We start from the raw sequence: 24,939 nt of genomic DNA on the forward strand, positions 1-24,939 counted from the left end.
AACTGTCCTAAAATGCTTTCGGTCTGTCTATTGTGTTTCTCTTCTAGTTTTTCGTCTTTAACACGTTCGACCGGTACTTCTTCATCGTCCGTTAACAGTTTAAGCTGTTCTTGTTGGGGCTCAACATTATCCGTAAATGTTTCCTTCGTTGCAGTAGTCTTACTAGTTTGTGGAGGTAATTGGGGTCTAAGCCGGTTAAGATAGGACAGTTGAGCATTTTTATGTTTAATATTATTATCATGAAGAACACGTGCAGCATGTGGCTGCTCTTTAACATATAAATGTTTCGGAATTAGAATGAATTCTTCAGCAGTCATCATTAAGTTGTGAGGTACTTGTAACAAAAATAAAGTATTTGTCGAACTAAATGGAAGCCTTCTTTACTCAAAATAATCGCACGTTTTTTGACAACACTGGTTTTTGGAGTTAATAAGTATTTGTATGCTGTCTCGAATCGTTCGATGTTTGCGATTTTAACGGGTACGTTTCCATTGACTACATTGAGCAAACATTCACAAACAAGTGTTATGATCTCACGATTTGAAGTTTTTCTAATTAATCTTCTTAGCTGGTCAGGTTTCAGTTGTACCATATGCCGCAGAATAGATAAGTTTTTCTTTTTCATTTGTGATTGGAGTAGTTTCTGCTTCAGATAAGGGTAAATAAAAAACTGTTGGCCCAGGTGGTGTGATATTTGAACAATATCTCAAACAATCTGATGTGCGGGGGTCCAAGTCGATTAGAAGATGTCCAAAAGAGTCTCTGGTAGCTAATTCGTAACAGTTTCTCAAAAATTTTGATACATTCAATTGTCTTCCTAATAGATCCAGTTGCTGAACGTCGCGAGGCGATTTGAACAGAATGATGTGTGAAGTGTTCAAATCAATCGTACGCGACCATCGACTTTGTTGAAACAAGTTATGCTTAACATATATTACATCTATCCCTCTATGTCTACCCGCTGTCGCTAACCTAACAAATTCCTTGTCATTATAGATGTCTTCACATGAATCATCGAAAACTAGAAGAACATTTTCTAATTTTCTCACAGATTCGAATCCGTCGAATTTCATGAACTCCATATTCACTTCGCGAGAAGACACTTTTTCTGAGAATGCAGGTTGCATCTCTTTGTAAAGATATAGAACGGTTCCAAATTTAGGGTAAAAAGTATTTCCCATCAGAAGTTTCAAAATTAACTCAGTTTTCCCGGATCCTGAAGGTCCCACTATCGCCATAAAAATTCTTGTCGAAGTATCAATCACTTTATTCATATTCTTGGGTTTGGTAGTACGTAACCAACCAAGCCTGATAAAATCGAGAACCAAACTGACGTTTCTTCGCAACTTAATTTAGTGAAAGAAAGTTTGAGAATGCAGAAAGTTAGTAAAATTAGAATTACTACCATTTGCGCAACAAAAACTACTTCAGACCTTGGCAAAGTTACATTGTTACAAAACTTCCATGATTTTTTTTCACTGTTTGTCTCGTTATAAACAAACTCTGTTACTAATGTTGCGTCAGGTTCATCTACTGCTGTTGTTGCTTCTGACATTTGAGAAACTATTTATTCTACAGACTGCGTTAGACTTTTTCTCTCTGCGAATGAAGCTTGTAAAAAATTAAATTACTTTTGAGAACAGTAAAAAATTTCATAACGTGTGAAATCTCTATCATTTATGTCATGCATTTCTAAAACAAAGTTTGCTGGGATATTTGCGGTTTTTTTGTAGTACATTATTTTCTTCACAGTATCCTCTTTCACAATCGTCTTAATCTCATCTGGCAATTCACTGCTGTTTAGATCCATCTGAACTCCTGGCTGACGTTTGGGTACTAAGACTAGTTCGGGAAGACATACTCCTCGCTTGCTGGCTAACATTTCTGATAAACTTGAATCTCTGGAAGTATACAAATTGATCAATAACTGGAAAAAACCTCTTCAACGTAGACAACTCTTCTTCGGAAATTATTATTTGCTCCTTCCTCTGAACAATTTGGCCACTGCAATCAATACGCTCTATTCTCGTTAATGAAATTTTAATATCACCCTCTGGAGTCATCCACGCACAAAGCATTGAATTTTGTGATAGGTATGTCTCCACTTTCGCTGATCTCTCGCTGTTGTTCATTTTTCAACCAATCATAAAAAACCTTGGTTTTCTTCAAGGCACAATGATTCCTGGAGTTGTAATGTGGAATATGTTTATTGCAACTTGGATAATTTTTAAAATATAAGTTTTCAACCCGAGGACAGCCCAAATCATCTAGGTTTTCAATCTTTCGGTCCAAGTACTTGGCCAAAAATTCTGTCTTTTCTTTTCCTTTAGCGTAAAAAACGGCACCAGGATTTCTCAGCACAAAACTCTGAAGTATTTGATTCAAGTTTATATAAAGATAATCACCGTTTTCCCAATGGAGACCGTGTAAATAATTAGTTAACCAGTTGTAAGCTTTTTGTTCAAGCTTTGGTAGTATATTGAAATTCACTGGAGGTAGGAAAATGAGTCGATCGCTGTAGTCTGAAGTTGTTATTGCTAATTCTTTAACCACAAAGGCGTTTTTCTTGTAACGAAAGCCTTCCACGTCAAGCACAACTGATCTCTCGCCTAGCATTCTAGTAAATGATAAACTTCTGGTTTTTTCAACTTAATGAAAAGGCAGAACGCTATTCCACTCAAATGTCCCAATAAGCTGTTGTTACAGTTCCAGGGCAACATGTAACAGTACGTGGGACCCTGTTGATAAAATTCGTGTATAAATCCGGCCGCATCGTGCAAAATAGCGTGCAATCGTAAAATTTTGGAATTTTTCAAATATTTGTCCAAGGAAGAGTTATCAATACCAATCAAGCCACCATAAGGTCTCAACTTAATTAAAATGTCGTAGTTAAGGTTATCAGAACTAACAAAAAACAGAGAACATGCAGCTAGAAAATAGTTGCGTCGGTTAGAATTATCAGGATAAGTTTGTTTCAAAGACGTATAAATTTCGTGAATTATTTTCAAATCAATAGGAGTTACTCTGCTTTTTTGCAATTTCATTATTTATTTTTTCCAACACCTCTCCAACCTGCTGAATTTCAAGCCAGTGGAAATAAAAGTGACCTTGCAAATACCAATTAGACTCATTAAGATAACGGTGGTAAATAATTAAATAAACCACCGGAAGTTTTTTGTATTTTGATAGCTTGTTGAAACATAGACGGATTTTTCTCTCCAAGTCTTTATCAACCCATAATGAGTTAAAGTCAAACGAATAGTCGAAAACGTTTTCATAATCAGCAATATTCAAATCGCTCACAGTGCCATACTTTTGTTTTGTAGAAATGCACCAAGAGATTTGTTGAAGCTCACTCAAATAAAATTGTTCTTTGAAAATCAACTCGTATTCTTTCTTTGAAATTTCCTTTGCCCTTTCGAGGAAGACGACGTAGCGTTCATTACATAATTTGAAAAATGAGTTTTTTTTCTGCGGTTGAAAACACTCTTAATTGTAAATGTTCATTATCAATATCTTCAGTACACCAAGTTCCCTCTAATTTCATTTTTCTTATTTCAAAATTTGACAATTTTATCATTTGGTATATTTTGCCCAGAAACGGCCGCCGCCTTTTGAGAGTAATTTCAATTTACTGCCTTTTCACCATAAAATTTAGGTCAAGTTAAGGAATTAGTTTACTGCTGCCAACAGTTAAGCTACGCTGCCAAAATGGCCGGCGAATTTTTATTATATACCATAAAAGTCTATTCCCCGTTCACTAACAAATTTCAACTAGGTCGAAAGTTCATTTACCCTAAACAAGCATAACAATTAATATGATTCATATAATTAATCAGGACCAATAATTGGGACCCCAAAATTTGGAATTAGAAAGATTTTTGTATCGTGTCCCTTGTTGTTAAGCTAAACTTAGCAAGATCCTAAGTAGGGGGTCTTCTGCTTTTTGGGTGGAAAATCTCTTTCGTTTACAAAATCCTAGGATGAGGGTCCTCCAAAAAATTAAGGACCCCTTTCCTAGGATTTTGCTTTACGTGAGGACCCCCCCCTTAGGAAGGACCCCCCCCTTAGGATCCGGGACACGATACAATACTACTGTACACAGCTAGAGGGCTGGGAATTTCACTTTAACGAATTATTTTGTGATTTCAGTTTTCTGAAAATTTCCAAAAAAATCACAAAAATTGTTGTATCTTCTAAGCAAAATTGATTTGGGCATTTTTAATTGGAGGCCAAATTTGCAACCCCTGAGATTACTCTGACAGCCCCCCAAATACAGGTTAGGAAATTCACACTTGAAAAAAAAATTAATTTAATTTTCATGGAAATTTTTTTGAAAAAGTCACAGAAAACGTCGTATCTGGAAAACTACAAGAATTTCAGCAGTCGAATCGGGAGGCAAAACTCGCAACTCCTGAGAGTACCCTGACAGAGCCTCTACAGAGAAGAAAATTTCAAGTTTTGTGAAAGTTTTTATACCTAAGTTTTCTGAAAAATTTTGAAAAAAACCTAAAAAAAGTCATATCTCGAAAACTACAAAAATTTGAGCATTCACATTCAGAGGCAAGATTCGAAACCCGCTGAGAGTACCCTCAGAGATTCCAATAACAGGATTGAGATCTTTAAACTTTTGGATTTTTTTATCATTTAACTTTTTTGAAAATTTCAGAGAAAATCATAAAAAACGTCGTATCTGGAAAACTACAAGAATTTCAGCAGCCGAATCGGGAGGCAAAACTCGCAAATCCTGAGAGTACCCTAACAGAGTCTCACTACAGAGATGAAAATTTCAAGTTTTGTGAATTTTTTTTTACCTAAGTTTTCTGAAAAATTTTGAAAAAAAAACCTAAAAAAACATCATATCTCGGAAACTAAAAGAATTTGAGCATTCATATTCAAAGGCAAGATTCAAAACCGACTGAGAATACCCTCACAGATTCCAATAACAGGATTAAGATCTTCAAACTTTTGGAATTTTTTATCATTTAACTTTTTTTGAAAATTTCAGAGAAAATCATAAAAAATGTCATGTCTCGAAAAATACAAAGATTTGAGCAGCCATAATCAGAGGCAAGATTCGCAACCCTTGAGAGTACCCTCACAATATCCAACAAAAAGATTGAGATCTTCAACATTTTGGAAGTTTTTAAAATCTAAGTCTTTGCTATTTTTTTGAAAAAAATAAAAAAAACGTCATATCTTGAAAACTACAAAGATTTGAGCAGTGAGAATTGGAGGCAAGATTCGCAACCCCTGAGAGTACTTTGAAGGCACCCAACTACAGGGTGAAAATTTCAAAATTGAGAAACTTTCTAAAATTAAATTTTCTATAATTTTTTCAAAAATCTCGAAAATTGCCTATCTCGTAAACTAAAAGGATTTGGTTAGTCATATATGGAGGCCAGAATCGCAAAACCTGGGAAAACTCTGACAATGTCCTACTATTGGCTACTATTGGGCTGCTTATTTCAAACTTGATGAAATAAACACTGAATTTAAACTGGAAAATCGAAAATAAAACCTTAACCACTGCAATACACGATATAGCTTAAACGTGAAAAAATTCTTCACAGGACAAAAAAAACACAAAAAAACAAGCAAATTTTTTGTTCGTTAAGACTTAATGAATGCTTAAAAACTTCAAAGAACAATAAAAAAAATCTTGAAAATCTGTTAACAATTTTGAAGATCTAAACTACAAAAAACGGCTATAGAAAACGAAAATGTAAAGACTACTTAAAAATGACAAAAGAAAGAGTTCGTAAAGAGTTACAAGAAAATTTACAGCTAAATTACTACAGAAAAAATACTGACCTAATCTCCTGAACACGTGTAGGTACTGTTGGGCTGGCACCACAATAGGAGATGACACATTCTGAGCAGTGGCCAGTCTCAATTTGTAGCCCAGAATAGTCCCTCTGGGGTGGAGGGGTGTGTTCCAGGACACTGTGAGGGAGGAGGAGGTGACGTCGCCCACCATCACCCGCCCCACAACTCCCGGCACTACAGAAACAAATACATGAAACAAATAAAAAATTACTTATTTGTAAAATTATTATTATTCGCGTCTGATTAAAACTAGGGCAGCACTTTGTAGCTATGTTGGTTACATAACTGTGGGAAGTCCAAGTGGGTTCAATACCCCCTTCGTTTTTGATGTAATAAGTTTTTCAGACAGATGAATTTTTGACAAGGGGAGAAGAGCAAAGAGGTTTCTTGAATGTTTGTTTGACTTTTTCATACGAGTCAGTTTGACTTTTCGATCCAATTTTTTGCGGAAATGGCAAGCTGATCCTTCTATTACATATATTAAAATTAAACTGGTAATTCTGTTATTAAATTCAACATAGTAAAAATTCTGATAGAAGAGCTCAGTTTAGCTCTATAGTGTTTCACTTTTCCCTGTAAGTAGAAAAACATTGATATAATTATTCAATAATTTAATCATAAAAAACTTTATTATTTTACAATTCTCAATGTTTACCTCCTTCTTGGGTGCTGGAGTAGAATTTAGTGGAGAAGGGACCCTGACCCTTGCTGCCGGTGAGTGCCACCCGGATAGCATAGAGAGTATCGGGACGCAAGCCTAGAAGCTCAGTTCTCTGCTGTTCAAGAGGATCATTTCGATACATGGTCAGCATTAGAAGCTTCGAATGGGTCTCGAACACACCTGTGCACACAAGATACTCGGCTCAAAAACGAGCACATCTTTTTACGTTTAAAAGCAACATTCCTGATGGTATGTTTCAACAAGCTCCACATTAATTTTTAAGATCTATGGAGCACTGTTTGCTTTACAAGTATTGATGAATTTAAAAAAAAAATTTTTTTTGAAAAATTGCTGAGATTTGTCTACGCCACATAAAGTACCAAGTTACATTTCACTGTCAACGATTTCTAAGACGGATTAAATCTCCGCTTGACCGTTAATGGGACGAAACATATCGCGCGTTTAGTGTCCCAAATTGGCCAAATTGGCAATCTTCAAACCCCCGTAATTTTACAAAAAATAATCACAGGTTAGTCGAAATTTGTCTGGAGAAAAAAAACACCTCGAGCGCAAATATTCCGTCATTTTCTTCGAAAGTCGGAACATTAGGTCTGCTTCCTGACTTTAAAATTTATCACGTAATTTTCATTAAATTTAAACTCAATAACACGTGAAATTCCTGGTTATTCAATCAACAATTGTTGGATTTTCCAAAATTTGTTTCAAACGCACTTGAATTTCAACATGAGCCAATCAAGGTTTCAACGAGTAATCAACAAGCACCATTAGACTTTCCATATTTTGGTTTCCCAGCTGTCTCGCTCCAGAAGTTACTTGGAAATGTTGAAGGAAATTTTGACAATATTTTTATGTAATATAAAAAAGATACCGATGCCCTCAGCTTAAATACAAAGAAAAATTTTTACCTAAGCGAATTTTGACCTAAGGGAGGACAAATTCCTGAGCGGTGGGCTTAGATAGTAAACACAGAGGGTAGCTACGTGTCAGACTGACTAGCAGGTCCAAGCTATTCTGATTCAATCAATGATTATGCTGTCATGTATAGTCAACTTTGCATCGAATGAATTGAAATGACTCATAAAAAATGTGAATAGAGAATTTTTTTGCATTAAAATGTTTGAATTTTCGCATTTTTTAAAAGAGGCAAATTATTCTATCTCAGAGATGTTTCAAATTGCCTTTAAACAGGCTTATTGATTTTTAAAAATTGCAAAAATTGCTATTTTATAATAATATATTGGGTATGGGGAAAATATTCAAAAAAAAAACAAAATTTCGAATTTTTTATCCTCAATTTTCTTAAAATCCTATCGATGCTTTAAGTTTAAATCAATATCAAATATCATTAACACCAGTCGGAATAGTCAGGACCTCACCCTGATACGGGCAGTTTTATTGATAATTGAATTTCCTACATCATATTGTTATTAGGATCGAGTTGAAGTTGAATGCCGTGAAATTTAGTTGCAGTTTGTTGAAATATGAAATTAGTACTGTTGAAATTAAAAGTTGAGGTATTACTCGGGTTGAGGTATTGCCCGGGCTGAGGTGCTTGACTCATGATTCGACCGAAACGGTCGAATGATGTCCGTTTTCAAATTTTTCAGTCAAACGATGTCCGATTTCGACTTCTTGATTCAAACGATGTCCGTTTTCGACTTTGTTCGACTTTACCGGACATTGTTCGACTTTGCTTGACTTTGTTCAACTATACCGGACATTGTTCGACTTTGTTCGACTGATTGGAACGTCTTCGCTTTTACCTGGAATTAACCAAGCTACGACGAAACTCGGACATCATTTCATCATTTGACCGTTTCTGTCGAATCATGTGTCAAAACCTTCAGCCTAGGCCGCCGCAAAATATAATAGAAAATGCCATATTCGACGCAGGTTCGACCCTGTTCGACTCATGATTCGACCGTGTTCGACTCATGATTTGACCTTGTTCGACTCTATCGACCCTGTTCGGCTCATGATTCGACCCTGTTCGACCCATGATTCTTCTTTGTTTGACTATAGTGTTCGTTCGACCATCTTTATTTGCGACAAAAACCGTACTCTGTTTGACCGTGTCGGTCGAATCATAAGTCAAGCACCGCAGCCCAGGATGACCAACTAACCCTGTGAAATATGCCGAATAACATTATTCAATAATTATGGGAGCCTATTAGACGATAAGCACATTAGACGGATGTTATAAAAAGGAAATTAAATTAGACGGAATTTTTTTCTTACAGATTTTGCATTTTAGACGGCACTGCTCCGTAAAGGAAAGAGCCAACAAATTTATTGTCACAGGAGAGTTTTGAAATGAATAATTTATGCATAGTTCACATGTAAAGTTTGCCTTCTTTTTTTATAAGTTTCGGCAAATAACGCTGCTATATTGTTCCAATAAACGTTCAGACTGATAATATTCTCCTCATAATTATTTTTCAATCGCTGGATTTTGTCATTGAGCATAATCCATTTTCTTCTGTGAAATCTTTCGAAATTCTTAAGAATATATTTTTTGTGATTTTCTTTTTTTTCTGTTCTTCCTCAATAACCCAAAAAGATGGATGATTTCTTCCAAAATTTTTTATTCCAGGAAGCATACTATGACTCGCAGGCATTTTGTCTTGTGAGATTTTGTGGTCTATCATAAGTGTTCCACATAAAATTTCCAATTTTTTCGATCTAAGTTTTTTCGACATAATTGACCAACTTTTCGGTTTTTGTGACAAAAATTTTCAGCCTTCGGCACAAACCAGATTGTTTTATATTGCAAAATGTTGCAATCACGTGGTTGTTTGGCAAACATCCTAGGCTGGAAATTTGCGACATACTAACAGAAATGGTCGGTTACATCTGTAGCCAAAAAAAAAATCAAAAAAGTTGAATTTTTCGGAAAGCGACTTGAGTATAATGAAAATAACAGCTTAAATGATTCACTTCTAGAATCAAATATTTCCTGGAGGCAATGAAACTCCTCTCCTAATTGGAAATAAAAAAACTGAGTTCGAAATTTTTTGACAAAAAATGACATTTTTTGTCAATTTTTTCCAACAATTTTTGTAAGCTTCCTCGGTTTTTTCGCACATTTGAGCCCAAAGTGATAGAATTTTGTGATCGTGCACAACACTGAAAAATGCGATTTTAACGATGCGATAGTTTAACGAAGCGATTTAGGAAAATTTTGTCACGCAAACTTTTTTTGGCTTTTTTTGCAAAAATTGTAGGTTTTTTAGCGAACAAAAAATCACCATCTTGATGTAATGCAAAATCTTGATTTTCGCTCGCTTACTCCACATACCATCTATCTTCACTTCCTGTAAAATTCTCGGATTTTTCGGCAAAATTTGGTTACGTTTTGTTAGCAACCCGCTGCCAATTCTGTGATAATCTGGTGGATTTTCCATTTCAGCATTCAGTTTAACTTGCTCGTCGTAAACTACTGACTTTGTGGGTTTTACTCGAAAATTTCTTCGTCAATGTACACAAGGTCGGTTTCGTGATTGTGATTGATTGAATTTAAAATAGTTGTTGTAATTTTTAATTTTGTCATTCATCTTCCGGAGCAATTGAAGTTAACACAGCGATAATGACGACCAATTTTGTTCTTTGCATCTTTTTTAAATCTATAAACTTCATCTGTAACAAAATTTTGCCCACCTCGATATTTCGGTGAAAATTTTTTGAAATTTTGCATCTGTTGCAACCGAAATTTGACTGTTGTCTGCAAACCTTTTTAGTTTTCTCACGCGATTTGTCTGCAAACAATTTTAATTACCTCAATTTGTCTATTTTCTCACAATTGCAGTTTTACAAAAACGTCTAATTTCCTTTTAAAAGCTTCCGTCTAATTTCATTGTTGTCTAAGTTCTCACCCCCCGTCGAAAACAGCGATGAAACTATTTATCCAAAAGACTGCTCGTATCAAGGCAAAGCTCTGAATGTCCCGACTATGCCCATTGATTTGTCTCGAGTTGTTTTTGATGTATGAAATATTGACAATCTACAAATTTCAGGCAAACAATATCATATTGGGTCCTAAAAAATTAGACTACATGTAAATTAGTCGTTTGAGCTTGCTAAAATGAATGTCACTTTTTGAAAAAAGGCAATTGTATAACAATTTTTAATATGTGGGTTAAATTTCATAAATCACTCATAATAAATTTTTTGACATGCAATGGGTTTATAAACTCTTCTTGTATTTGTGCAGTTTTGTTTTAAGCAAAAAATTTTGTTAGCCCAAAAAACTAACGTCTAAACTCGTTTATTGGAGCCGTCTAATTTACCTATCGTCTGTGTCCTAAGCCCCATCATAGTGTTAAAGTTTGAGTAGTTTATGGAGTTAATAAGACTAATTACCTTGCTTCAATTCAATTCAGAACAATTACGAGAGCGGAGAATTTGCCACGCATAAATAATTCACATTTGAAAACCAAATTTCAAAGTATTTTTTCACTTTAGCTAAGTGCAATTTAAACTGTCTCATTTAGTTATGAGCATTTTTTAGTTAAATCAATGACTTCCGAATCGATGCCCGTAGGCAGCAAAACTTCTCTAAAATTGAACTGAATAAAAAAAACCACCCGGGCATATATAATCCTCACTTTCTTCGGAAGTCGAAACTAAAACCATTTCTTGGGTTAGTTTTGACTTCAATTCAATAGAATTAATCCTTTCGTTGGGTCAAAATTTTTCAAAAAAGATGCTAAAACGGATTTTCTGACGCTAGAATAATTTTTCAAAGTTACCAAAAACCACTCTCTACCCTCTCAGGAAAAATGTGTAAAGAGGGTTTCTTTTTGTTCTTCTTTTGTTGTTTCATTTTCTTTGATTGTTGCGGCAAAATTTTAACATGTTTAAAGACTTGCCACTGGATTCCAGAGACCTAGAGACACCAAATTGCGCGCCTATCCAGTGCACACAGGTTGGCCTCGTAATGGTAAATGAAGGGATTGAAGAAGATAGATAGATAGATAGATAGATAGATAGATAGATAGATAGATAGATAGATAGATAGATAGATAGATAGATAGATAGATAGATAGATAGATAGATAGATAGATAGATAGTTAGATAGATAGATAGATAGATAGATAGATAGATAGATAGATAGATAGATAGATAGATAGATAGATAGATAGATAGATAGATAGATAGATAGATAGATAGATAGATAGATAGATAGATAGATAGATAGATAGATAGATAGATAGATAGATAGATAGATAGATAGATAGATAGATAGATAGATAGATAGATAGATAGATAGATAGATAGATAGATAGATAGATAGATAGATAGATAGATAGATAGATAGATAGATAGATAGATAGATAGATAGATAGATAGATAGATAGATAGATAGATAGATAGATAGATAGATAGATAGATAGATAGATAGATAGATAGATAGATAGATAGATAGATAGATAGGTAGATAGATAGATAGATAGATAGATAGATAGATAGATAGATAGATAGATAGATAGATAGATAGATAGATAGATAGATAGATAGATAGATAGATAGATAGATAGATAGATAGATAGATAGATAGATAGATAGATAGATAGATAGATAGATAGATAGATAGATAGATAGATAGATAGATAGATAGATAGATAGATAGATAGATAGATAGATAGATAGATAGATAGATAGATAGATAGATAGATAGATAGATAGATAGATAGATAGATAGATAGATAGATAGATAGATAGATAGATAGATAGATAGACACAGAGAGAGAGAGAGAGGGAGGGGGTTATCTGACCTTTCTGGTTGTACTCTATCTTGAAGTTCTCCACTCGGCAGTTCCGTGTGTGTTTGGGGGGCAGCAGCCATGTCACATTCACCCCATCACTTCTCTCACTCTCACACGTCAGAATAGAAGGCTGGCCAGAGGGGGCTGAAAAGAAGAAGACAGAGAGTTCAAAAATCAGATTTTTATATAAGGTTGGTTTTTGTTCCGACCATTGACAATTGGGAGGAACTTTGTATTCGGGCGTGTTTTCGTATTTTCTTTTTTGTTGTTGTTTTTTAAGCAAAATCAGGTACCACAAATGATAATCGGAATGGGTCAAATTACATATACATTTTTTTCTTTTTTTCTTTTTTCAACACAACTTTTGTCGATTATGTCTATTTCGCTGACTTTCATCGAGCTTGTAAATTCTCTTATGATTCAACGTACAAAAAACTACACTAATTTGAAGAAAGATTTTTTTGTAAAATAATTTTAAAGAAAGGTGGTGGGAACATTCTGTGCTATTTGCATAGTGACCGGGTATACTTATTTATAATTGCAGTGTTTGGATTTTTTGAGACACCCTTTAGAAAAACATTGGTCTCAATTGGTAATCACAATTTATAATTTTGTGCAAAAAAAAATCAAGAGCTCGAAAACATTTCCAAGCCCCGAAAAAAATCAGAAGGGCCATTACTAAACAAAATGTGAGCCGCTAGCTCCTGTTTTTTTTTTTTAGTTTTGTCTCCTGTTTCTTAAAACTTAATCATTTTTTCAATAAGAAGTATTAGAACTTAAGTTGACCTTGTCAAAAAAACTTCGGAGCCACAAATGTTATAAATGCAGTCAATTACTCATTTTTATCAATTGGTTTTCGAATTTTACCATATTTTTCAATTGAATATTTTCTAATTCCTCAGAGATCTCAGAAGAAATTAAACGTGTCTCACCTTCACATGCAGTTGTGACGTAATCTGTTGCTTCCGAGGGTGCTGACTCACCAACCGCATTTCTAGCGACAACTCTCACTTGGTATCGGGTAAACGGCTCCAATCTCACCAACACCGCACTCTGAGTTCGTTGAGAGTCCCCCCGACTAGTGTCGGTCTGGGAGTTGTCTAAGTTGTTATTGTTAATATCTTGTTCTTGAGATTCAACTGTTGAGTTTCGCCACCCCCAGTGAACAGATCTGCAAAAAATGAAGGATTAAATTTAAGACGACTTATCCACACGGGAAAGGACCAACATACTAACATACAGGTTTTTCAGCTTTTCATGGTGAAACGCTGAACAATGTTGTGCCTTCAGTTACAAAACAAGCTTGCTTGTTATTTTTAATGTTGCCGCTTGCAACGACTACTGATCATTGTGGGCCTCTAGCCACCGACCTTTCGATTGTGAGTCGGAGACTTAGTCCCATCAACAACTAATAATTGTTGCTAGGTATTTTCTGAACCTTGGTTTTTCCTGGTTTATTTGCTGGAGTCGTGCTTGTTTGTTTTTGTTGATTTCATTTGGTTTCAACCTCCATATGAATTATTGGCGTTTTCCATGTTCATTCATGAAGAAATGTAATAACTATTTTGTAAAGTGTATATTAAAATTTCTCTGGCTAAGAGGACCACTTGACCACTTCCTTCGATTATATTTTACGCCATTCGTTTTGAATCGATCAACTTTGTATTTATTCTTAAGGTGTGGGGCGGAATTCCACTGATTTTTTTTGGTCAAAACCCTGATTTTTTTGGAAGATTTTTTTGGTCGAAACCCTCCAATAATTGCCAAGAAACGCTATCTTCTCCTGTCAGCATTACATGTTTTTTAGTCATGCATATAAGTCCGATAAAAACCGTGGCAAATCAAGGATTTTCTCAAGAGGGGGATGCGGAGGGTCTGTTTTTAAAAAAATATATTTTGTCGTTTTTTTGTCGAGTTTTTCAAAACACTATGAAGACCTATTTTGCCAAAACTGTTTGCGCGAGTTTGTAGAAAAAAGAGCTAAAAATCAACCCCCTTATTAATATAATGGCACCAAAGCCCCCTTAAAAAAGTTTTTGGAGTTGGGACCGTAAAATAGTACCAATATGTGCATTTTTCGGATTTTCAGGGGAGGGGACTCAATTTAGAGTTGGAATCTTTGAAATGATTGTTCAAAAGTCATAATGGAACACTTCAAAGCTTTTTTTAATTTATGATAGTTTATAATTCTCAAAGCCGCAAAATTTCCTTCAATAAAACATTCGTGAAGATCGTTTTTTGTTTCTGAAAAGAAGGAAGCATCAAAAAGACGGAAAACTTTAATTTCATTGGTCATTTTGTGAAAAAAAGGTAAAATTTTAGTTCCTCATGAATAGAATTTCTGATTGCTCGGTTAGAACCCGCAATCAATCTGCAGGCGTGGATAAGGAAGAGGTACAAATCAGAGCGACCTGAAGAGCTGAATTGATAGTCTTAATGGGAGGGCTGCAAAAAGTGATGTACAATAAGACGGAGGGGGAGTAGAAATTGATGATCTAGCTGCCTACCCTGAACAACTGCCGAAATCACATGTTACAACTGTCAACTACAGAACCCGAATCGCTTTTAACTTGTTCCCCGATGCGAAATAAAAGCCTCCTCAATTAAAACTGTCAAATAGATAGATTGTTATCTACCTTTTACCCTCTAAAGACCTCTTAAAACCAGCATTGCGATTTGGGTTAAAATGCGCATCATTTTTAGTTCTCAGGGTTTGCTTTGAAGCAGCACTTGTAGTTAATAATTTTTTAGCTGCATGTTTATATCTGGAGACCCGCGGCATTAACTCAATTAACTCTTCCTCAATATATCTGTTTCAACCCTCAGGTTATAGTCGGGCACTTCCCTTCTGATTAAACCAATGGGGAACTTGCTAACTAACTAGAGGAATGTAAAAAATTTCTTCGACGCATCAGAGCCCAGCCTGGTTAAAATTACACTTGACCCCGCTGGGATTTGAACTGGGGTTAAATTTGAGTGCAAATTAAATATCTTCTCTTTTTGCTTTGAGGTCTGAAGTAGATTTGTATCTTTTTATTTTCTTTCTTCGCCAATTTGTTTGTTGAAGTAATCTTCAACAATGGTGTTGGTGCTCGTCATTTTTGGGCAGGCACTGAGGTTATTAAAACGCAGTTGAATACAAGTAACTAGGACTCGCTTAAAATTTTAAGCTAAAATGCGGGCTAAAATTCGAAAAAAAGTTTTACGGAAGATTTCTAAGTCCGATTCCGATCTTCGGAATGGAAAAATCAACTACAAGCTGAAACTAAAACTTAGTTAAGCCTCGCCAACAAAAAAAATCAATTTTATATTATGTTTATTTATATTATGCAGGGTTTCGATCACGGTTAAATTTAAAAAAAAACTAAAAATAACCATTTTAACACAGCGGCGAAGCGGAGCTTTGCACCACTTGCGATACAACACAATCATAATAAAAAAGCAAGTTGCAAAAAAATTGAAAAAAAGTTTAAAAAAATCTAGGTGAACCAAAATTTTCGAATGTTTCGATAAAGGACACCTAGGTCTCAGCTCCAGCTGAAATTCAGTAATTGCTATTTTTAAATTTTTTATACTGGTGCCGGACACAATGCATCATTTCAAAAATTAGACTTTGCCCAAAACCTTAATTTTAATTCTCAACTAAAATAAGTGAGAAGAACGGAAAATTTTGAGATTTTAGAATTTCCCAAAGACGTAGCTTTTTTTAACGAAAGTTTCAGGAGTAGCCGCTTCTGCAGTAAAACTTTGCGCAACCTCTTCTTCCGATTGAAATTTGCATCTCAAACTTGATAGGGTAGCTTTTAAGAAAATTCAAAAAGCTTCTAAAAAACTATCAAAATTCAAAAACTTGACTGTCCGAGGTCGACATTTTTTTTCTAAACGCAGGTTGTGGCCAGTATAGTAAAGAAGATTCCAAAAATCGGGCTGCTCGATTAAACAACACTAGTCTGAGAATTGGCAAGGTAATTTTCGAATCGAGAAAAAAAAACTTCCAAAAACGGTCCAATTTTCAAAACGTTCTTTTGTTTAAAGTCAATAACTTTTGTAAAAAAGTGGGCGTAGCAAATTGTAAAGATGAGCTTCCAACAAGCAACCTGCTGGATCGAGGAAATCTATGTTATCAGGTTCGGCAGGTTAGTTATCGAGAAAAGTACAAAAAACAGTCATCAAAAAAATTGACATTTCCGAGAATCATAGCTTTTTGTGCAACAGAACTTGAAATTAGCCGCTTATGCAGAAGAGATTAACTTAAACTTTAGTTTCGATTGAACTCAAAAAACTCAGTTTTGTGAGGGTAGTTCTCGAGATAAGGTAAAAAGATTCGACAAACGGTCAAAACATCAAAACTTTGACTTTTCCGAGGGCCATATTTTTTTGTGCTTTAATTGGGCTTTAATCGGGCATAAAAATTGGGCTTTACGCGTGAGCAAAAGAACTTCCTGTAACCCGGTAATTGAATTGAACTCAAATTGTTAGATATGAGATGTTATTTTTTGGGTAAATTCAGAAAACTTAGAGAAAATGCTCAAAAAATTAAAAAATTGACTTTTCCGATGACGATTACTTTTGTGTAAAAAATTGAGAGTGGCACTGCTAATGCAGAAGAGCATCCCACTACAGATTATTTCCATTTATTCTACCACCTCAAGTTCGAGAGGCTAGTTTTTAATAAAAATTTAAAAGACGTTTCAAAAAACGGTCAACAAAATCAAAAACTTGACTATTCCGAGGATAATAATTTTATGTGTATAAAAATTTTGGGAATATTCAGGAAAGCAGAAGAGCTTCCCACAACCCGATTTTTAGATTGAAGCCAAAATTTTAGATATGAGAAGTTATTTCTTGGTTAAATTCATCAAATTTATAAATTCATCAAATTAATCCTCGTTAAAATAAATTGAAAACCAAAAAAAAAAGGTTTTTTTTTGGATCTCAGAATATGATTGAACTGAAAAAAAATTATCCAACTTGAAACGACGATCAGTCTGATACAGATTTTGGGACCCCTAAACTTGGGTTAAAAGAAGTGCAGCCTACGCCATGTAATTTTTAACCACTCCTTTACAAGCAAGAAAACCAACCAGAAAAGCCGATAGCTTTGCAAGTAGAACAGAACGTTTCCACTGATAAAAGAAAAGAGTTCAAAAATCAAGGAAAAAATTCCAAATTATTTTGTGGTCCAAAATTCATGTTTGTTACGTTTTTTTTTGAAATGGCTGTTGAATTAGGAAAACTAATACAAGAATAAGTGGTGTTTATAGTTACAATAATGTTATAAAGGAAACACTCTTTACTTTGGGCTCAAATTTTATCCAAAAAGTATCTAGTTGAGTCTGGAAATCAAAAGTACCAAAGCAATATTTCTGAACATAGTGTTGTTTGTTAACAATCTTTTTCAGAAAATGAACCACGACCAAAAGGGTTTTAAAATAATAAAACATTTAACCACTTTTTTACTGAGGTAGTCAAATTGGCAGGAAAAAAGTTAAGAACAGACCCTACGCCATAGCTTTTCCCAATCTTCAAGAGTGGTCGGAACAATCAACTCCATTAATGAATTTAATCAAATTAACCTTCTCCCCCTAAAAAATTTTCCATGGGAGAAACTGTTAGTCTGATTTAGAGTTAGAGTTTTCAGCCATCCAGAAGGGTGATTCTACTGCGCTTAGCCAATTTCATGCAAATTAAATAGTAGGGCGTATGATCTTAAGTCGGTCAGTTTAGAAGAGGGGGGGGGGGGGCGTGGGGGGGATTAACTTGATCCATCTGAATTGAATTTAAAACTGAGCCGAATTTCAAACTTGAAAAAAAGTCAACCAAAAACGTCAACTATTAGTTACATCAGCCATTGAGGTTTTCCCAAGACAATTTGGAAAATCTATTGACATTTTTTTGCATCTGTTGACATAAATTTAAAACAATGATAATTTTTCACTAAGTGTTTTCAGAAAATCAAAAAACTTAGTTTTTCTGCGGCAGTCGTTTCAATCTCAACTTAAGCATAAATAATTATTCATTTTCAAAATAACTAAGTGTTTTTCAGTATAGATATCGTAAAAAAGCAACTAACGGGGCTTTTTGGCAGAGAAGGTGCCAATTTCAGTTAACTGATCTGATTTGCCCGTTTTTGGTTCACTGATAAAATAGTTTTCTGGCCCTCCGATGATCTATTTAACCGACAGAGGGCGAAAACTTTGACTAGCCTGTATTGTATGATGAAGTGTAGTGGCATGCTGTGCACTCCATTGGTGGGTTCCTGGTTGCCCCACTCCACCGTGAGTGACCTGCTCTCCACCCCTCTAACACGCACTCCCACAGGGGTCAGAGGCACACTTTCTAAACAGGGCCAAGTAAAAACAAGGATGGCCGGTTGCTGTGCAAAGAGCACCGAGTTTTCCGAACACGTTCATAAAAAACTCCAAAAAAAGTTGTTCTCTTTTTTCTTCAAATAAAGAAAATATTCTCGTTTTTTGGGCGTGGTGTGACGATAGAACTGAGCAAACGCGTATAAAATTACTGAATTATTCATAAAATAAAAACAAAAAAGTTTTTTAAAAATTTTTTTTTGCACAATAATTTTTTTAAATAAAATTTTTATTGCCAATGAAGCGATATGGGAAAATTCCGAAGCAAATTTTAAATTATGTGAAATTAAGTTTTTTTGGCCTAAATACCAGTTTTCATATACCGAGTGTTACTCGGTTGCTCGACTCGCTCGAAATCAGACTGAAACTCAAAATTTTCTTCAAACCGGTTTTTCTCGACATTGAGAGAACATTTAATAAATTGCATTGTCGTCCGAATAACAACCGAAAAAGCTTTAATATGAAATATCACTCAAAACTTTCAAAAAAATTTTTGTGGTCCGAGATTTTGCAAGGAAAACAAAAAAACTAAAACAAGGATAGTCGGTTACTGTGAAAGTAGCACAGAATGTTCCAACTAGTCTTGAAAACTTAAATTAAAATTCAATTTTAGTGTCGTTTTTTCGGCGTGGTGTGATACAAAAATCTTTTTTTTCCCAATTTTTTTTTTGAAATTTTTGAAATCATTTGAGTAATACTATATATTCAAGGCTTAAATTAAGCATAAATAAGCTAATATAAGCCTACTCATTCGCTCGAAATTCGACAAAAAATCAAAAATTTCAAAGCGGTGTTCAAACCGGTTTTCAAACCGCTGCGAAAACTATTTTGAAATTTTCTAATGACGTTGGAATCACGACTGAAAGGGTATTATTATCATACATCACTCAACCGAGTCCGATGATTATTTATAGTAGCTGGCTTTGCGTGGAAAACAAAAAAAACTAAAACACTCCCGAATACAAAATTCTTTCCCATTTTCAATGGTCGGAACAAGAATCCCGAATACAAAGTTCCTCCCCATTTTCAATGGTGGAGCACAATAAAAGAAAAACTATAAAAATTAGCATAGTATAACAAGCTCTTCCCAGAAGAAATCTAACATGTCATCACGTTTTGTAATGTTCTTTTATAAACTGCAGATTGGTTTAATAGATGGCCATTAGAAACAAATTGTTTGTTTTCAGGCGTCTAGCTTTTGAACTTTCGCTCGACCAAATTTAAGTGTTAAAAACCTTCAAACCGACATTTGAAGAAATTGGATTATTTACGCTTGGTGTGGTTTTTTTCTGCAGTCAACATAATAGATTTTTACAACAAATTTTTATGCCCCATTGAAAATATCGGCTTCCTGCAATCATATTGAAAAAATTTTTCTACCTCTGATCATTTTTGCAAGTTTTCAGGAGTTTGAAAATTGCCAACTTGCCCATGCTCTGGAATAATTTATCCATAATCTTGAAAACGTAACGCGAATTATTTATGCGAGGCGAATCGTACAATAAAATCGTTCCAAAGTGAATTGAGGCTAGCTAGCTATTTGGTTGTATTAATTTCGTACGACTCAAATTTTTGCACTTGATCTTTGATTTGGTCCAAAGGTTGAAGCTTTTCAATATTTTCTTTTCCTAAAAACTATTCGATATGGATTAAGGGGCAGTCGGAGCATTCAGGACTTACCCTGATATACGAGTGGTCTTTTTATTTATACTCATATTCCAATATACAACGAGAAAAGTCGGCTAGTATGCTTAGAGTAGCACAGAATATTCCGAGCACAGTGTTAACTTATGCAAATATATTTGAGGACTTACCTTGCACTAGAAGTATCTTGTTTGGCGAGTGAACAACAACGCCACTGTCACCAGAAGGTAGGGCGTGGCAAGCGTAAAAACCCGAGTCAGAGTGGCTCAAATCGTGAATCACGAGACTGCTGCTGCCCGACTGGAGAGAGTAGTGCGAATGTAGAACCCACTTTTCATTCTTTCCGCTTCTGAAGTATCAAAGCTAAGTCTTATTGGGTACTAATTTTACAATAACTATTATACTTGACCAGTCCTAATATTTTCAGTCGTGTTAAGTCATTTATGGCCCGCAAATTCGCCAGCGATGCAGAAAAAGTTAGAGAAACCAAGTCTTCAAAGATTTCGGAGATCTCAGAAAATCGGGGGTGGTGGTGGTGGTGGTGGGGGGGGGGGTGGTGGTGGTGGGGGGGGGGGTGGTTCTTGGAGAGGTTGTACTTGCTTTCAAATAAAATGGAGATTAATTTTTTCTCTCAAAACGCCTGAAATGAAAACGTTGTTACTTTGTTAAATTCAATTGTGAAGCCCCCCCCCCCATTTGCACATGTTTTCATATCGTTTAAGTTTAACATGCGAAACATGGTTGTGTTAGTGATACCGATATGTATTCTGTGAGAAGGAAACTTTTCAAAATGAGGAAAGTTGACTAGAGGATATTGATACTGAAAGAATTTTTAACCTCATAGTAATGTTGACGGACGTCTTAGGGTCATTTCCGCTTGTCCACCACACTAAATTGTAGTCAGGTCCAAATCCCCCAGCTGACATCCCGGTTCTCCCTCCGACTGAATTTCCGTAGTCTCCCAAGATGCCGGCAACATCACACTCCAGCGTCGCATCGTCGCCGACTTTTGCGATGTGGGTATAGCGATGCACGTTGCGAGGCAGCGACGCAACTCGAGCTAAATCAGACAGACATTCTTTCTCTGTTACCAATTGGTAAAGCATTACCATCTGGCAAACGGCGACTAGAATTTCGGGTGTCGGATTAACCCGACTTTCTAACCCTCCGCCGGGCGAAGTTGGCGGATCCCATTTTGAATAACCGGAATTGAAAAAAGTTTCCACACTCATGGTCAAACAGATTTTTCTAATTATCCAATGATAACAATAATCAAATTCAATAACCAATTAAAAGTACAAGGTAAAACTATTGACAACTATTGAAGTTCAATTAAAACTGAACATTTTGAATCAATTTTGAATTAATACTGTAATATTCTTGTTTTACCCGAAACGATAGCAGTAAAAATACAAGTTATTGCTGATGGTTGAGGAGTGAACACTAAAAATCATAAAGAAAGGCTTCTTTGAAACAGAAAAATAAAGAACTTTTTGTTTGCTTTTCTCTTCCTGGTTTAATGTTGAACTGGTTGTACGGATATAATTTTTTATTAAAACTGATCCCGGTAAGCAATTGAGTAAATATCGCGATATAAAAATTCACCCTTTGGGATATTAAGAAGTTAAAATCAGAGATAGTTGCATTAGAAAAGAAATTATTCAAATGAGCTAATTTGAATTTGAAAGTGAGGACTCCATCTCGAAGACGAAAGAGACGAAATCTGTTTTTTAACTGTAATACAAAAAGTTCAAAAACAACCAAAGTTTAACTCAAAGAAAATAACGCGGAAGAGTAATTTTTTTGAAGCAATTGTCTGAAACCGGTAATCAAACTGCGATCACTTTGATGATAAAATTATGATTAGTGTTTTTAAAAGTTTTTATATCCATTACGAAACCTTTAAAATTGACTGAAAACTTCCTGACCTAATGGTAGGCGATGGTTTTTGATTGACGCAAAATGCCATCTAATGGATTTATTATACACTTCTCGAAAGCCCACAAAAATCATATCTGACAGTTTTTTTTGCTTGACTTGAGATAATCTCCCTCCGTTTAGGCCATATTAAGAAAAAACTGATTAATCAAGAGGAATTGTTTTTAGATAACCAAAAAAAGAATAAGGCAATTATTGGTTTTTGTCTGTTAAATTTTGTCCGCTTTTGAACCAAATTGTTTTGATGATCACGTATAAGTTAACAGTAAATTTATATGAAAATACATTATTTCAAAAAGAATTGCAAATCCGTTTGAACACTTTAATCAGCCTTTTAATCCCAATTAAAAGGCCAGCTTCTGGTTGAGTAGCTTAGAGATTACTTATTCTAAGGGTGGTTTATTTTACTTAGTCAAAATTAGGTTTTTTATCGAAACGCTTTCGACAACATTTTTTATACCAGCTGAACGAAATAAATGTTCTGAGATCAAATTCAAAAGTGTTTCGACCTTGTTTGATTGGGTTATGTTGTTTTAAGTTGAAAATTAATTGAATCTTAACTTCCTGCTTGTTACGGCAAACTAAACTTGATTTTTTGTCTTTGCGGTAAGAATATCAATCGAATTGCAGAGTAGCGCAAATAAATAATTTAATTTCAAATGAAGTTTCGGATCAAAAAATCATCTGCGGATCAAAGTCTGAATTGTTGAAAAGGGATCCAATTAGTCTCTTTTGGTCCAGAATAATTTGTCTAGAATGTTTTCAAAAGAAAGTTTTTCGCCAGCAAGGAAAAAGTTGATTTGAAATTCTGGCGATGAGAATTTAACAAGAAAATAAGTAAGACCTTGAAAAGAGATTTCGAGCCTATGGTTATCAAGCATACTATTATAGATAAACTATAGATAGCCAATATCAATGACCGATAACTTTTTTTAGTTGTTTCCGATTATTCGATCGTTCTTTTTCTCTAAATGTATAATAATCTTCCGCCCTAAATAATAAACACATCTTGGCTCAATAGACGAGTAATCGTGCCATAAAAAAGAAAACGCTGTTTTTTTCTCTTTTTTTTGTAATCGTGTTGTAGAAAATCATTAAAAATTTATTCGGATTTCTTTAAAAACAATAAAGCATATAAATTAATGAACTATTTTATCGCTGCTTCGAAACTTTTTGTAACTTTCCGCAAAAACTGTACAAGCGACTTTGTAATTGAGACTTTTAATTTCGGCGTTTTCTCAAAAGACTCGGACTTCTAGCCGCCGTTTTCTCAATTTTCAGCCTAAAAACTGCATTTGAATCTGAGATAATAGGAAATATTAACAAAAGTCTCTTCGGCAGACCAAAAAACGTAGAAGTGCTTATTTTGTGTAGGAAATATGGTCTCTATTACAACACCTGCAAGTTCTTATGCTGAGACTAATTCTTTTAGGCCTAACTGGAGATTTGTCATTACTGCTGAGTCTTTATGTCACGCCCGTGTACACGTTTTGTATCCAATCTTTCCTTAAGAAAAATAAAAAATATTTTTGAATCCACGGAGGCAATATTTTTTTTTCAAAAGAGTTTTTTTAATAAATGATTTTTTTTGTGACAATTTTTACCCAAAAATCTAAACTGCCCGAGAAAATGAGATAAACAGTCAAAAGTAACTTATTTCACTTCAAAATATTTCTCGCGGTATTTCCAAAAATTAAACTAAAAAAAAAGTTTAAGAAAGCTAAATAATGAATCAATTTGAGATATATTTGAATGAGTTTTCATTGTTTATTGAACTTCTCATTTCTAGCAATGAAAATTTTTCCAATAAAAGCAGAAGTAAATAAGATCTAATTTTTGACAATAATTGAGCAAGACGCAGCTTTGGAAATGAAAAACTGTTATTCAATCCCAGATTTTAATTCCAGGACAAATCTAGCTGAGCGTGAAAAAATGGTAATTTAAATGTAATTTGCAAGGTGGAAATCTATTCATTAATTCATGTTTAGGCAGAATACAAAAACGGACAAAAAAGTAAGTTTACTACTGAATAGCGGATATCAACACTTCAAAGAAAAAAAGAAGCAAAAATGGATTAATTTTCTATTCTGGGTGAATTTGGTTATAAAGTTATGGTTAGTACTAAAAAACGGAGACTCTTTGGCCAAAAATCTGGTTTATTATTCCAAAAAGGACAGTTGAGATTACCCTTGAGACAAAAGTGCATACGTAATATTATAATATGTCGTTGTACTGATATTGAGCCCGGTTGAAAATGTAAACAAAATAACGAAAAACATATAACAAAACAACAAGGAGTGCAAATGGGACCAACAAAACAACAATTTTGCATCTCAAATATAAATCTGTCAGTCAAATTAGCAATGGTGTGTGGGTAATATTCTACCGAAATGGTTTGAAAATGTGGTTTTTAATCAAAATGAAGCTGGGTCGCAGTTGTGCTTATGTGACCAACGAGTATCTCCCAAAAATCGTTTTAATTCTTTCCTCTAAGGAGTTCTAGTTGACTCAGGTGTTAATCAAATTATTCGCACAAGTACCCACGAAAGGGTCGCTTTTGGATTTGGACTTTGATTCTCGGTGGTATTTTTGTAAGAAATTGATTTAAAAAAGTTTGATCTAAATTGATCTAAAAGGAAAGTCAATATCTGGTTTCATTCCAATTTTTGACATCAATGGTGAAAAAGTGTTTTGACATCAAATCACGTTTTTT

General features: G+C 34.6%; 2 protein-coding genes across 2 annotated transcripts in view; both read right to left on the bottom strand.

The window, feature by feature from the left end:
- LOC134854592 (uncharacterized) overlaps positions 1 to 24,939 on the bottom strand; it is a 343,397-nt gene that overhangs the window by 226,235 nt on the left and 92,223 nt on the right. The gene's annotated exons all lie outside the window — the stretch shown is intronic.
- The window catches only part of LOC134854390 (uncharacterized), a 152,496-nt gene that overhangs the window by 106,761 nt on the left and 20,796 nt on the right, over positions 1 to 24,939 (bottom strand). The window contains exons 3-9 of the mRNA XM_063870619.1: positions 21,126 to 21,348; positions 20,459 to 20,637; positions 18,483 to 18,615; positions 13,209 to 13,447; positions 12,286 to 12,420; positions 6,485 to 6,670; positions 5,815 to 6,003 (exon numbers count right to left, since the gene is read on the bottom strand). Coding sequence (XP_063726689.1) covers positions 5,815 to 6,003; positions 6,485 to 6,670; positions 12,286 to 12,420; positions 13,209 to 13,447; positions 18,483 to 18,615; positions 20,459 to 20,637; positions 21,126 to 21,348 — 1,284 coding nt within the window. The remainder of the gene's footprint in view (positions 1 to 5,814; positions 6,004 to 6,484; positions 6,671 to 12,285; positions 12,421 to 13,208; positions 13,448 to 18,482; positions 18,616 to 20,458; positions 20,638 to 21,125; positions 21,349 to 24,939) is intronic.

The sequence above is a fragment of the Symsagittifera roscoffensis genome, chromosome 9 (assembly GCF_963678635.1).
Source record: "Symsagittifera roscoffensis chromosome 9, txSymRosc1.1, whole genome shotgun sequence".
Lineage (NCBI taxonomy): Eukaryota > Metazoa > Xenacoelomorpha > Acoela > Convolutidae > Symsagittifera > Symsagittifera roscoffensis.